Genomic DNA, 12895 nt, shown 5'->3' on the forward strand with positions numbered 1-12895 from the left:
CCGTCGCACCCCATTTTACGGCTTTCTGGCACCGGGACACTAATTCGACGGCGTAGCACCCGTCGCCTCCTTTTTTATCACTTTGCGCCGGCAGCACAGCTATCAGACACAGTTGGACACATCTAATCGCGTTCTGTAATTTCATTACACACACATTCACACACAAACACACGTGACAGAATAAGCCTGTTATTATACAGCATGATCATGATCATGTTTGCTTGCTCTGAACTGTTTATGTGCACGTGTGTATTTGTGGGGATAAAATATGCAAACTAGTTAAAGCTTATAATGTATTTAGCGGTGTGGTCCATTCTGCACCTTCTTTAGCTGAGCAATGGGCAACACTCGTTGTGAAAAGTTATTACTCTTCTATCCAACATATCTTTCTGTTTGGAACTCTAATTTATCCAGGAGCAAACAGAACAAGGATGAGGAGTTTTCCGGCAGTGACGAGACGAGATTAGAAGCTGGTGGGGATAGTGGGGTCCGTTTCTGTTGACTTCGAGTCCTTTAAATTGAGCCCGTCTTACAATTCACTTTTTACATTACACATCACAAACTCGCAGTACACATGAATGTATATAGCAAATGTTCAAAATTACAACGAAAGTCAGATTTTCAGGGAGAGCCCACGATCTGCTGTTGTAATGCAAGGGTAAGTCCACCTGTTCGCGACTAATCCATGTTGGTTGAAGAGTGTATTGCCATTGTGTGTTTTCATTCAAAATTCTACTGAATCGGCAATTAGATAGGACAAAAAAATTAATATGAAAATTGTATAGTTTAACGCTCTATTAGTTGTTGAGTCATAGAATGACAAACAGAGGACTTATAATATTTCCATTCATTGTTACGTCCCAAAGTTGTCTTAGGGTTGCTCTCGTTTGTAAACACAAAGCCACACTTTTTCCTGAAAACCTCCAGCCAAAACGAATAAATGTGTTTTATTAGGTACTTCAATGACTGAATGTTTTATTATGTACTTCAATGACTTGTGATCTGAAGCTCACAAGTCATTGAAGTACATAATAAAGCACATTATTTCACATGAGGCTCCTTGGATAAACACCATAAAGATTTGTTATAGTGTGTTTGCGAGGTTTTTAGATGGAACCTTTATTTGTCTGAAGTTTCGGCTTTTTCGCCGTCTTCAGAGGCCCCTTCAGAGGATGACTGGAGCAATGCTACGTTTATCCCGTCAAGTGCCACACCACCCTGGGTCAGTGTTTCGATAATCGTTCAGGGTAGTGAAAACAGAAACCTATCTACATTGAAAATGGTCTTACGTTTTGCTCCACCGGATGTGGCGCGGCTGGTTGCACGCACTTGTCACTCAGTGTACCAGCGAATGAGTATTACTGCGTGTAAATCAAAAGGATATATTCTGATCAAAAAGATCAAAAGAATATATTTTGTGTGTAGATCAAATCATCTATATCGTCGCCGGTGATCTACACGCAGTAATACTCATTCGCTGGTACACTGAGTGACAAGTGCGTGCAACCAGCCGCGCCACATCCGGTGGAGCAACACGTAAGACCATTTTCAATGTAGATGGGTTTCTATTTTCACTACCCTGAACAATTATCGAAACACTGACCCAGGGTGGTGCGGCACTTGACGGGATAAGCGTAGCATTGCTCCAGTCATCCTCTATTTAGGCCTATGAAGACGGCGAAAAAGCCGAAACGTCAGGCAAATAAAGGTTCCATCTAAAAACCTAGCAGGCACACTATAACAAAACACAGACAGAATATGCCGAGGTTTCAAGACAAAAGAACATTCGAACTACCATAAAGATTTAAAGATTTGACTTTCAAGTAATCGAATACAAATAAATTTTTTTTTTGGAAATGAGGTTTTTTTTTGCAGTGTAGCCATCGATCCAAACACTTAAAGTAGTATTTTCTAACACTTTGATGTTAGAAAATGCTGCTCTAAAAAGCAGTATAGACGGAAATGACTGTAAGTTGTCTGCTTTTCAGTGTTGTCTTTGCACACTGTGCATTATCCTACTCATCTCAGCTCTAGCAGACCTACACGTGGCCGGTTTCTTCACATTCAAAAAATTTAACCTCGACATTGCCATAGGACTTCTGTACGTGAGTTCATTAACCTTTTTTAAAGTAGCATAACATCTCTATAATAAATTCAGTTAAAACCTACATCCTTTAGGAAGGTTGATGATATTGGATCGAAATCAAAATTACATGCGAATTCAGATGTTTACCTTTCAGGTAACCGTGGCAATCATAGGAATTATTGGATGTTGCTTCCGCAAATCTCTCCTAGTGCTAATCCTTGCTATCTTCATAGTACGTTTTTTCTTCGGGTATAACGAGGGTAGTATCCTATGCGTTGGCTGCGATTATGGAATAAACAAAGGAACATAAAAATTTAAAGTCAAAAACGAATAATGTTGGAATGCTCTTTTGATCTAACTACTAATAAGATTTCCTTTGCGCGAGGTTTCACCCACAACCCTGAATACCCACCGCAGTCTCACAATGGGTCATCATCGACGCCGTGCTCTGAAGCATCACTTGCAGCTCGAAAAAAGACGATTCATCTGTGAGATTATGTCTACCAACAGCAAAACACGTTGTAATGACCAAGGTGAAGATGTCCCCACCATTAACCGTTCTCATAACCAACATGGCCAGGTACTATCATCATCATGATGCTATATAATAAGGGGCTTATTCTGTCACGTCTGTTTGCATTTTTGTCTGTGTGTCACGAAATTCCAAAAGGAGAGGTAGACAGGACCCAGGGCGTTCGGGTTGGTGTTCCATTGTACAGTAGCATCGCGCAATTAATTTGGATGTGGATCTGGCAAAGAGTAAATGAGACATAGTGAACCATTTCATAGCCATGGCCACCGCACGTGTTGCGCTTCACATCAATGACTATTTCCCTGCACGTTTGTCTCCTCAAATTGGTAACATCATTTATCATGTAGTACCAGTCCGAACGTCCGGCTAAAGCCGGACTTCAGACTTTCTTTGGTGTTCGCTTCGCTCCCCTTCACTAATCAACGAAAATTAACAGTAGTGGCATTTTCGGTGAAATTAGAATTGTGATTTTCTAACAACGTCTTCTTCTTTTTCTTAGAAGAAATTTAAGCTAAAGATTCATAGTTTTCTTTGGAAATGCGTCAGTTCTACAATTGGAGATCATACAAACTTCACCTTTAAGCACTCTTTCGATATCAATGTAATATAGACACGACTTGGAATCGTTACTCAAAGTATAGGTTTTCCTCTTGTTTTCCTCACGCGTTATCACAGAATGATGGTTCACATGAAATGAAGTGAATGACATCATCGTACTGATAAAGATAGCGTTCCACATCAGTTAATGTAAACAGTTGGCTACTATATAAGCAGCAGTTAGCATTCATGTTTCCACCTTCTGAAGAACGGAGGAGTTGAGGTGAAAACCAATGGGAAAGTGGAAAGTGGACATGAAAATTTTGCAACGTCCCATTTACATTTTGCGACATGCACACGAAGTTACTGGGCGATACTTCTACACCATGTCCCAGGAATTCGACGCCGTGGGACCCACCTCAGCGCATTTTATAGCTATTTGGTGTCGACGCACCGACTCGACGCCGGTGGACCCGTTGCACCCCCTTCTATGGGTATCTGGCGCCGGCGCACCAATCTGACGCTGTTGGACCCGTGTTACACCATTTTATAAATTTCTGGCGCCGGTGGACCCCTCGCACCCCCTTCTATGGGTATCTGGCGCCGGCGCACCAATCTGACGCCGTTGGACCCGTGTCACACCATTTTATAGATTCCTGGCGCCCTCACATCAATCCGACGCCGGTGGACCCGTCGCACCCCCTTATAGAGGTATCTGACGCCGGTGGACCCGTCGCACCCGCTTCTATAGGTGTCTTGTGTCGGCGCACCAATCTGACGCCGTTGGACCCGTGTTACACCATTTTATAGATTTCTGGCGCCCTCACATCAATCCGACGCCGGTGGACCCGTCGCACCCCCTTATAGAGGTATCTGACGCCGGTGGACCCCTCGCACCCCCTTCTATGGGTAACTGGCGCCGGCGCACCAATCTGACGCCGTTGGACCCGTGTCACACCATTTTATAGATTTCTGGCGCCCTCACATCAATCCGACGCCGGTGGACTCGTCGCACCCCCTTATAGAGGTATCTGACGCCGCTGGACCCGTCGCACCCGCTTCTATAGGTGTCTTGTGTCGGCGCACCAATCTGCCGCCAGTGGACCTGTCACACCCCATTTTATAACTTTCTAGCGTCGAGACACCAACTCGACACCGGTGGACCCGTCGCACCACCCTTTTTGAATTTCGTTACTGACACACACAAACACACGTGGCAGAATAAGCCCGTTATTATACATCATGATATTACTATGATTATGGCCTTTATTTCACTTTGTGTTAGCACATCATTCTGTGGCGTGATGCTCAATAAATTGGAACACTCGTCGACAATTTCGATTGTTGGCTCCCCATTCTGATTCGTTCTGGGCTTTGAAAAGGCCCTTTTCCGCTTCCACTAACCAAAATGCAGACGTCGTACATAGACTGCAGCTAGCTTTGCTACAAGATTGACAATATGTTGAAGTTTCTTACTGTTTTCTGCTAATATAACAACATCATCCGGGTGCTCGAGATCAGTCAAGGGGAATCCCCGTGGACACTTATCGCTTGTTTCTAACACGCAGCAGCGACTTCTCTATATGTGTCAGGGTCCGAGACGGATCCTTGCAGAGTGGAGTTATGGTACCGTTTCTCCACGAGGCAGGTCTCCTTTCGTCGATCCTTATTGAATTATGATCTCCGTCATCTCACGAATCCCAGATGGAGGAATTTTAGCATTTCTGCGCTAATTTTATGGTCTCCGCCAGATTTTCTCGCATATGCCGAGCCACTTCACTGGCAGTGTTGCTCATGTTGAACATCTTTTCATCTTGCCGCTACACTGTCTTGATAAACCATGCGCTTTCTGTAGGTGCTTGTCCTTTCCCTCCTCTTCAAACTCATTCGCTCTTGACGTTCATTCTTTTTTGCGGCTTTTTTTGCAGCATACAGAATTATACGTGGATTTTGTTTCCGCAGATGGAAAGGCAAATTTCTTCTGCGGCATTAGAACAGAAAGGGTTTCTCTTGCAACGTCCATTGTACACTCTGTGAAGGAATCTCCATCTCAAAGCTCTTCTCTGATTTGCACTCCAAAGTGAATAAGCGTACATTGACGGGACTTCGTTCTGCATTCTTCGTCTCTCAGATCTGCCATGTCGATTTTCGGTTGAAGAGAATCTCTTCTATTTCTCCTTTGGACTACATCTTGAAGCTGAAAAGAACTGGACGGTGATCAGAGTCGAATGCGACGTCCTAATCAGCTCTAGATTTCCGGATCTCCGACTAAGGAATGGTCCTCCTCAGAAACTTAGTTGAGCTGAAGTTTGAGAGTTCTCGTCTTCCGCTTGCGCTGCTGTTTAGATGTCGAAAGGGTCCTCGCCACAAAAGCTGATGCCGATGATTTCTCCTAAAGGTGGAAGCGATGAGGTTCGTTCACACGTTAATGGCTATCCAACATTTGCTGCAGTGGATAATATCATTTTGGTTTCCGCAGTAGATAATATAGTCTCTGATGCTGATAACCGACCGGTCGCTGATGCGCGCTTCTTGTAGCGCAGGAAACAGCACACAGAAGTAATATAAAGGACAAAGTTCCTGGCGTTAATCAATCCGCTTGGGATGCGCCCCCACGTTCACTTCAATTCAAAATCGTGTGAGGTTCATGAACGTGTATCTGGCCTATACAATGACTTGCGGTGGCTAGCCGATGTGTCAAGTCAGTGTTTTTATCCTCCCAGACAAGTCTGGTACCAATTTATCGACCCCGGAGGGATGAAAGGCTTGGTGAGCACTAGGGCGGATTCGAACCTCCGATCGATCGTACAGGAAGCGGAACCTCTAACCGCTACACCACATCCGCCCTTACAGAAGTAATGTAAAAGGCTAAAAAGGGCGGCTCGTCGGATTTCACTCTACAGTATCCGGCATTTCAGCATGATGAAACGAATAGTTGCTGCCATAGATTCCATGCTTCTTTCAGGCAGTCACCTTTTCACGTTATATTACGATGCTGTGCAAGATTACATAAACTGGGAATCCCTCTCATCTCAGTTTATCACCCCATGGCACCGACACACCAATTCGATTTATTCGATCATTCATTCATTCACTCATTCATTCATTCGTTCATACATACACAAATACATACATAAATGCATACATACATACACATACACATACACACACACACACACATACACATACACATACATTCACATACGCATACACACATTCACTCGTTCACATTTGCATCGACTTTGCCCATACACTAAAATCATACAATCACCAGAAAAACAAAGGAATTTTGAACAATACCGCAGCAACCACTTAAAGGGATCGTGCAGCGAAGCTGAAGCGATCTTTCCACGAAAAGTTAGCGTTAGCGGTTTAGATCACGAGTATGAGCACGGTAATGCTCAATTCCTAATATTTGTTCTGGCGTAAATGTAAGTTGGCCTTGTTAGTATGTCATGTAAGTTGGTATGCCTGGGCTTGCATACGTGACTAGTTATTTAGTGCCTCGTAGGAAAATACGGCCCACAACGCCGTTTCTAACGTCGCCTGTCGGGAGTTAGGCGTAACTGATAAAGGTCCCGGTCATAGTCGTAATCTATTCCTGTAATCCTATTTCTTCGTGAAGACATCCCAACATCGTCAACTTCGCGGTATGCTGCCTTTAAGTGATGGCTCTGTTCTGAGTACAGGTTGATAGGTAGAGCGGTTATGAACTATCGATTGGTCGTGCAGTCGCGGCAGAACCTCTTGGCGGCTCTCTCTCTGGACCGTGAGTATCCAGGGGTGGATATCCGGGTCTGTAAAGCCCAAAGATATTCGTCTAACTCATACCGTTCATCTCGAATTCGAAATGCTATTTGAAATTTTCGGCGACAGAAGGTCCTAAATATGTATGTTTGGGTCACACTTCACATTTCACTCCGCTGCCCGAATGATAATGAAAATAATTCGCTCGTTTTGTGGGTGAACTGGCTCATCATCATTCTGTTCATTCTACGTTCCGCTCCAGCGTTCCTCTAGTAGGATAACGTAAGCTGAACCTCCGTGAACGTGTACAGTTGTGACCAAAATATATAAAAACAAATATAATAAATTATAATATTATACGAAAAAGTACATGAAGCAAAGTGAGAATTATAATAAATGCTGCAGTTGCACTAGCATTTAGGGTTAAAAATATTGTTGAATGTTTTATCCCTTGTTGAGAGTTGTACTGGTCCATTCTTCTACGATATGTCGGTTTCATTTTCAGGCTATAGTAGGAGTACTATCAGTTATTCTAACCATTTCGGCCCTTATGTCAATGATCAACTCAGGTAAGAAGAAGCCGGTACGAGAAACGCTCTCTCCTTTTGATCTTTCGGATTTGAAAACGTATTGCTGTCGCTATTTCATAGACAAAAAGTTGAGCAGTAAATATTCGGTGAGGGCTATGTTGCATCTTTCACTTTCGCTCAACCACAAACATGGAATACACCAGAAATAAACCCTCCAAAACCTTGTGCCGGAACGCGTCAATCTCTCTAGAGGTGCTTCTTTGCTCTTTCATAATGCTTTGAACACAAAGTTTAGACAGAAGTTGTTACAGCAGAAAGCCTATAGGATAGTATTGCGTGGGCAAAATTGATGCTACCGCATTCTTGATGTTGTGATCTGATCTTCCACTTGAAGATGACGACATTGAGCGTAGAGTAACAACGTAAAGCTGTACTGGACTGCTGTGGAATTTTTTGGTACTTTTGGAATTGCTGTTCACAACTCATAGAAAGGATAAGGCAATTATTGAAGATTGTCGCGAGTGTCCACCATAAGAACAATGAGGCGACGGATCTTGGGCGACTTCAAATCTGCCACACTGTGCGACGGTCTACATCACGCGCAGAGCAATCTAAGGGAAGTCCCAGGAGGGGAAATGCACACAACGTTATACTATCATACTGTGGAGTCCTCCCGCTTTTTTGAAAACTGTAATGGAATGCTTATCATGCTGACTAAGGAATGCGAAACACTCTGGATCACATATGTGCAAAGTCTGTTTCCTACATGTCGATTTTGGGGGAATAACTACACATCATTCACTCTTATAGAAAGGTGCAAAACAGCTATGTCTCTCCATCTAACACTAGCTCCTAACAACTGAAAGTAAACCGACCTATAGTGCCTGGTAAAGGCTGCTACTCACACCCAAACACTTGCATCGTGCATCTCACTGGCAAGATTTCTGGTTAGATTGCGCGATCAAATTCATGCGACAACATCTGGACGTAACGGGGAAGATGTTCGACAATGCAGTAGTGAGCGCTGATGAGAAGCGAAGAAAAGTGAAAAAGACGTGGGAAGCATACATTGGTTACAGTTACTGCATTAAAAAAAAAACTTCCAAATTCTCTAATAATAATGTGAAGATTCCTCCTTGTGAATTGTTATTCAAGCATTTTTAATCAGGTGTTGTTTTTTAACAATAGTATTTCTGTTCAAGAAAGCAGTCTTACCAGTGCAAGAACCTGCAACTTTTCTTAGCTTCTCCAATAGGAAAAAAACCAATGGAAATATCGCCCTTCAGTTGTTGTAAAAATCAAGTCACTGCTTCGCTTTTATTTACTTCCCTTTAGCAGCTTTTTTTAAGGAAGCTCAACATTTGAAATTGTCGTCGTCCTCTTAATCAGGATTTTAACTACTGCACGTAAGTTCCTCTAAAGTTGCCAAAAGCAGATGTCTTTTACAGATTTCTTAAAAGCTATTACCATATCAGATGTTTTAAACCGGGGATATTCTTGTTACAACACTTTGGAAACTTTCGGTTTTTTCAGTCCTCTTCTACATGGCGTACGTCGCATTTAAGCTGTCCATGCACTACAAGAATGGAGATTGAAAAGCTAACCACAGATACCATTCACTGCTACGATGACAGTCATTTTACGCCTCTGTTGTTCCGTAAGGAATAAATGTCATGTAGCGAAATCCACATTTGAATTTAAGTTCGTTTATTTCCCACCCGGAAAAGTCATACTACGTCAGTTCCAAGCTTAGAAATCGGTCATTTCTTCATGCAAAGATTTGCATTCACACCTTGGATTTCAAATACTTGAAAATAAGTGAGTACGAACAATCAACCAGCTACTTGGGCTGTGCTTTATGTGCTCTTAGTTGTGCTCATTTCGTCGAACCTTTAAATTTTGAATTTAAGTGTCTGCAACAGAATCGCAACAGCACCTATAGACTCCGCTCTTTTAAAGGCATCACCCCACGAATCTGGAGTGGTATGAATTTCCGGTGGAGTATTCGTATACAGGGTCGTAGAATATGGGGAGGAGGGTGATTACGCCCATTTTTTGCTAATTGCCGTAGAAAACGGCCCGGAAGAAACGGCTTCGAGCGTTCTGGTGCACTATTTCCTACAAGGAATTCGATTGGAGCGCGCCAGCCCTGTGCGGCGCCGCATCTTCCGGGCCGTTTTTTACGGCAATTAGGAAGAAATGGACGGAACCAAACCCCTCTCCGTAATCTACTATCCCGTATACGAATACTCCACCTGAAATCAGCACCACCACAGATTCGTGGGGTGATGTTTATAATCTTCGTTCTGATTCGTATTGAAGCCGTCTCCACTAAGAACACATTACAACAATCGGACGGAATGTTTCTCAGGATTGCTGTTCTTCCCTTCCATATTAGAATCTAAGATAAGGAGCCCAGAAAGCAGTGGGAGGCGATCCCTCAGTGTCAAAGTGTGGCGCCGGCACCAGAATGGGATAAAATGCTATGAAACGGGTCCCGCCACATCAAACTGGTTCGGCAAAGAGCAGTGGGAGCGAGTCTGCGATACCAATACTGCTAAAAATACCTATAAAGAAAAACGATACAACTCGTGAAAGTTAAAGAAAGTTCAATACCACGAAATCTGAATTAGATGCTCGCAAATGAGCTTCACATTCTCTTCAATAACAATAATGTCAATCTTCACATTCAGTTCATGTATTCACTGAATCACTTTGCACACACATTGTGCAAAAATTACGAATTGTAGCAGAAATTTACAAGAAGCAGCAGAGAATAAACACAAACTTATGGTCGGTTCGAAACAATACGAACCGTGGAGCACCAGCGTAACCGGCTGCGCTCAAGGCGATGAAGTGGATCTAGCGGTCATCATCGAAGTCCAACTGCCGCAATAAGTGGTATTAAAGGTTCGTTTTCGACCCTAACTCCTACTCTGATCGTTTTCACCCAATTATACCATATGTTTGCCTATCCATATAGGCGTAGTAGTAATTACACATCAATTGTAATAAGTAATTTGTAATTGTAATTACACGACTTTAATGCATAGGTTTTATGAATGTCCGACATTAATTCTCCTTCGACAAAAAAGGGCCACTTCCGTCATCTTCTCGTTGTGTTGATAACAAGGTCTCGCTATTCTATTTCTATTTCTGCATTCTATTTCTTTCGCTTTTTTCAGCAGCGGTTTGGTCTTTGTTTTTTTAGAATTTGTATATGTATGTCGTCATGAGGTGAAAAACAGTTTTGGATAAAAAGTCACGTTTTAGGAGACCCATGTTTGTACGAACACCAGACCTTTTACCTTGATAAACTTGACTCTTGTTGTTCTCCGAACTAGTCGAACTGACTCGTTCAGTTTTTCCATTTGTGCCGATAGCGTCCCAGAATCGCCCAGTGGTTCCTTTTTTCATGTGAGACACGAAGAGAATCAAAATTTTCTTTCAAGGAGTTCTCCACGAAGTCCGACCACTGAGATGCGCTCCTCCTGTAGTGTGCTTAATATCACGTGAAACCCAGTTGCTCGCGGCTCTGGTCTAAAGGTAGTGTTAAAGCGCGTCACGTGTCCCGCTCACTTCATTTTACTCTCCTTGGCAAACGCGACGGGGTCTCTAATCTTCGATCGCTGACATAAAAGAGAACTTTCCGAAGCACTGTGAATGTAGTCAATGATGCTTCTTTTTCGAAACCTTGCTTGGCTCTCCTTCACCTAACACTTTTGCAATCCTTTTAAGGAACACTCTTGTGAAGAGCTTATAGATGGCGGATAGTAACCAGATTGGGCCATAGTTCGGGATGTCATGTGGATTTCTCTTCTTATACAACAAAACGATCCTGCTGGTCTTCTAGGGGTTAAGAACCTCGGATACCGGCAGGACACGTGTGAAAAGGTTCGCCAGAGTGTTTACAAGTACTGGCGGTAGATTCTTCAGATGTTCTGATCTTATTCTGACGGGACCGAGTGGAGTACGACCTTTTGCCGACATGATAGGATGTCGGACTTCAGAAGGGAGGACCTCTGGAACGACATGTCATCTTCTCTCAGATGACGTGGAGGTAAGTGGACGTGGCTGTCGAAGAGATATAAGCAGAAGTCGTGAATGAGCTTCTCCATTCTTCTTCTACCTTCTCGATGCTACAGGAAGGACCTAGAGAAGTTCTACAGAATTCTACAAAGACAATGGAACGAACAGGGGGAGAAGCTTTCTGAGTTTATCATGACGACTAAGATCATCCATGGAAATACGCAATTCCAGGCCTTCCTCTCTACGCTGGACGTGGAAATTGGAGGGTACCATACTGAAATTGACCACACCATCGTCAGTAAAAGACTTTGCCTGACGGATGTCGCTGTTGTGCTAAAGTTTTATACGGGATCGGACTATCGCCTCCTCCTGAGAAGATTTTCGTTTACCAGGAGAGAAACGAAAGCCGCAAAGTTCAGAGAGCGAAGTACCAGAACTATCAATAAATTGGATATTTCCGCAACGCTAGTCAGCTCTTGGGAAGATTCCGCAATGGACTGCATCGACGAGGATTACGATCGGCTCGTTGAACATCTTCATGACTGCACGAGGAAGGCTGAGAGTTTTAAAACCACCAAGAAACGCCTGTCTCTTGAATATCTTGAGCTGATATGCCAGTGTGGAGTAGCACGAGCCGCAGGGAACCGAGAACTCACTTCCGAGCTCGCAAGACTTTGCAGAGAGGCGATAAAGGAAGACCTTAAAGAGAAAAGAGCAGAAGTGCTGGCAGAAGCTGCAGAGACGGGGAAAAGCATCCACTATGCCGCCATGCCAGTCGAGACTTCGCCAGTCGCAAGACAAGGATGACTGATCTTCGGAACCCGAAGGGAACAACCATTGCATTGAGAAGGGGAAAGGAGAAAATCATCTACGACTCCCATCCTGATCTCTCCGACAGCTATGTCCACTTGCCTCCTCACCATATGAGGACATGTCATTCTAGTGGTTCTCCCGTTCGAAGCACGACATGTTATCATGTCAGTAAAAAATTGTAGGGCATCAGGTCCCGGCAGGATAAGATCTGAACATCTGGAAAATCTTCCACCAGTTCTCATCAACACCGTGGCGAGACTCTTCACGCGTTACCTGTCGGAATGCAGGGTCCCCAAACAGTGGAAGACAAGCGAGACTGTGCTGCTGTATAAGAAGGGAGATCAACATGGCATCGGCTACTATCGCCCAAACTGTTTACTGTCTGCCTACAAGTTCTTTACAAAAGTGATCCGGACAGCCATGCGAGCAAACAGGATTTCGAAAGGAATTCAGCGCGATTGACCACATTCACACTGTTTCTTTCATTCACAAGCTCATTGAGGTATTGCGAGAGTACAAAATACCGCTATGTCCCACCTTTGTCGACTGAGAGAAGGCCTTCGACTCTGTTGAGACAGAAGCGGTCAGGAAGGCCTTGGACAACCAAAGTATCCCCATTCA

At 43.6% G+C, this 12895-nt stretch overlaps 3 protein-coding genes across 4 annotated transcripts in view; 2 read left to right on the forward strand and 1 right to left on the reverse strand.

The window, feature by feature from the left end:
• Positions 1 to 337: 337 nt before the first annotated feature.
• Positions 338 to 9027, forward strand: RB195_005275 (uncharacterized protein; the record flags this gene model as incomplete). The annotated part of the gene is made up of 8 exons (XM_064177673.1): positions 338 to 360; positions 415 to 487; positions 626 to 658; positions 1989 to 2105; positions 2241 to 2318; positions 7408 to 7471; positions 8782 to 8838; positions 8966 to 9027. 8 exons carry the CDS (start codon positions 338 to 340, stop codon positions 9025 to 9027), a joined length of 507 nt encoding a protein of 168 aa, XP_064034791.1.
• Positions 9028 to 9059: 32 nt separating this feature from the next.
• On the forward strand, positions 9060 to 12268 carry RB195_005276 (uncharacterized protein; the record flags this gene model as incomplete). 2 transcript variants are annotated; one of them, XM_064177674.1, is made up of 3 exons in its annotated part: positions 9060 to 9133; positions 11369 to 11492; positions 11693 to 12268. In XM_064177674.1, the coding sequence occupies 3 exons, from the start codon at positions 9060 to 9062 to the stop codon at positions 12266 to 12268; spliced, it is 774 nt and encodes a 257-aa protein (XP_064034792.1). The 2 variants fall into 2 exon arrangements, with proteins under 2 accessions (XP_064034792.1, XP_064034793.1); XM_064177675.1 differs by lacking the exons at positions 9060 to 9133; positions 11369 to 11492 and having other exon boundaries at positions 11537 to 12268.
• A 192-nt stretch (positions 12269 to 12460) lies between these two features.
• The window catches only part of RB195_005277 (uncharacterized protein), a gene marked incomplete at both ends in the record, with an annotated part of 32106 nt that continues 31671 nt past the window's right edge, over positions 12461 to 12895 (reverse strand). The window contains one exon of the mRNA XM_064177678.1: positions 12461 to 12598. Coding sequence (XP_064034794.1) covers positions 12461 to 12598 — 138 coding nt within the window. The remainder of the gene's footprint in view (positions 12599 to 12895) is intronic.

The sequence above is a fragment of the Necator americanus genome, chromosome I, assembly GCF_031761385.1.
Source record: "Necator americanus strain Aroian chromosome I, whole genome shotgun sequence".
NCBI classification, from domain to species: Eukaryota; Metazoa; Nematoda; class Chromadorea; order Rhabditida; family Ancylostomatidae; genus Necator; species Necator americanus.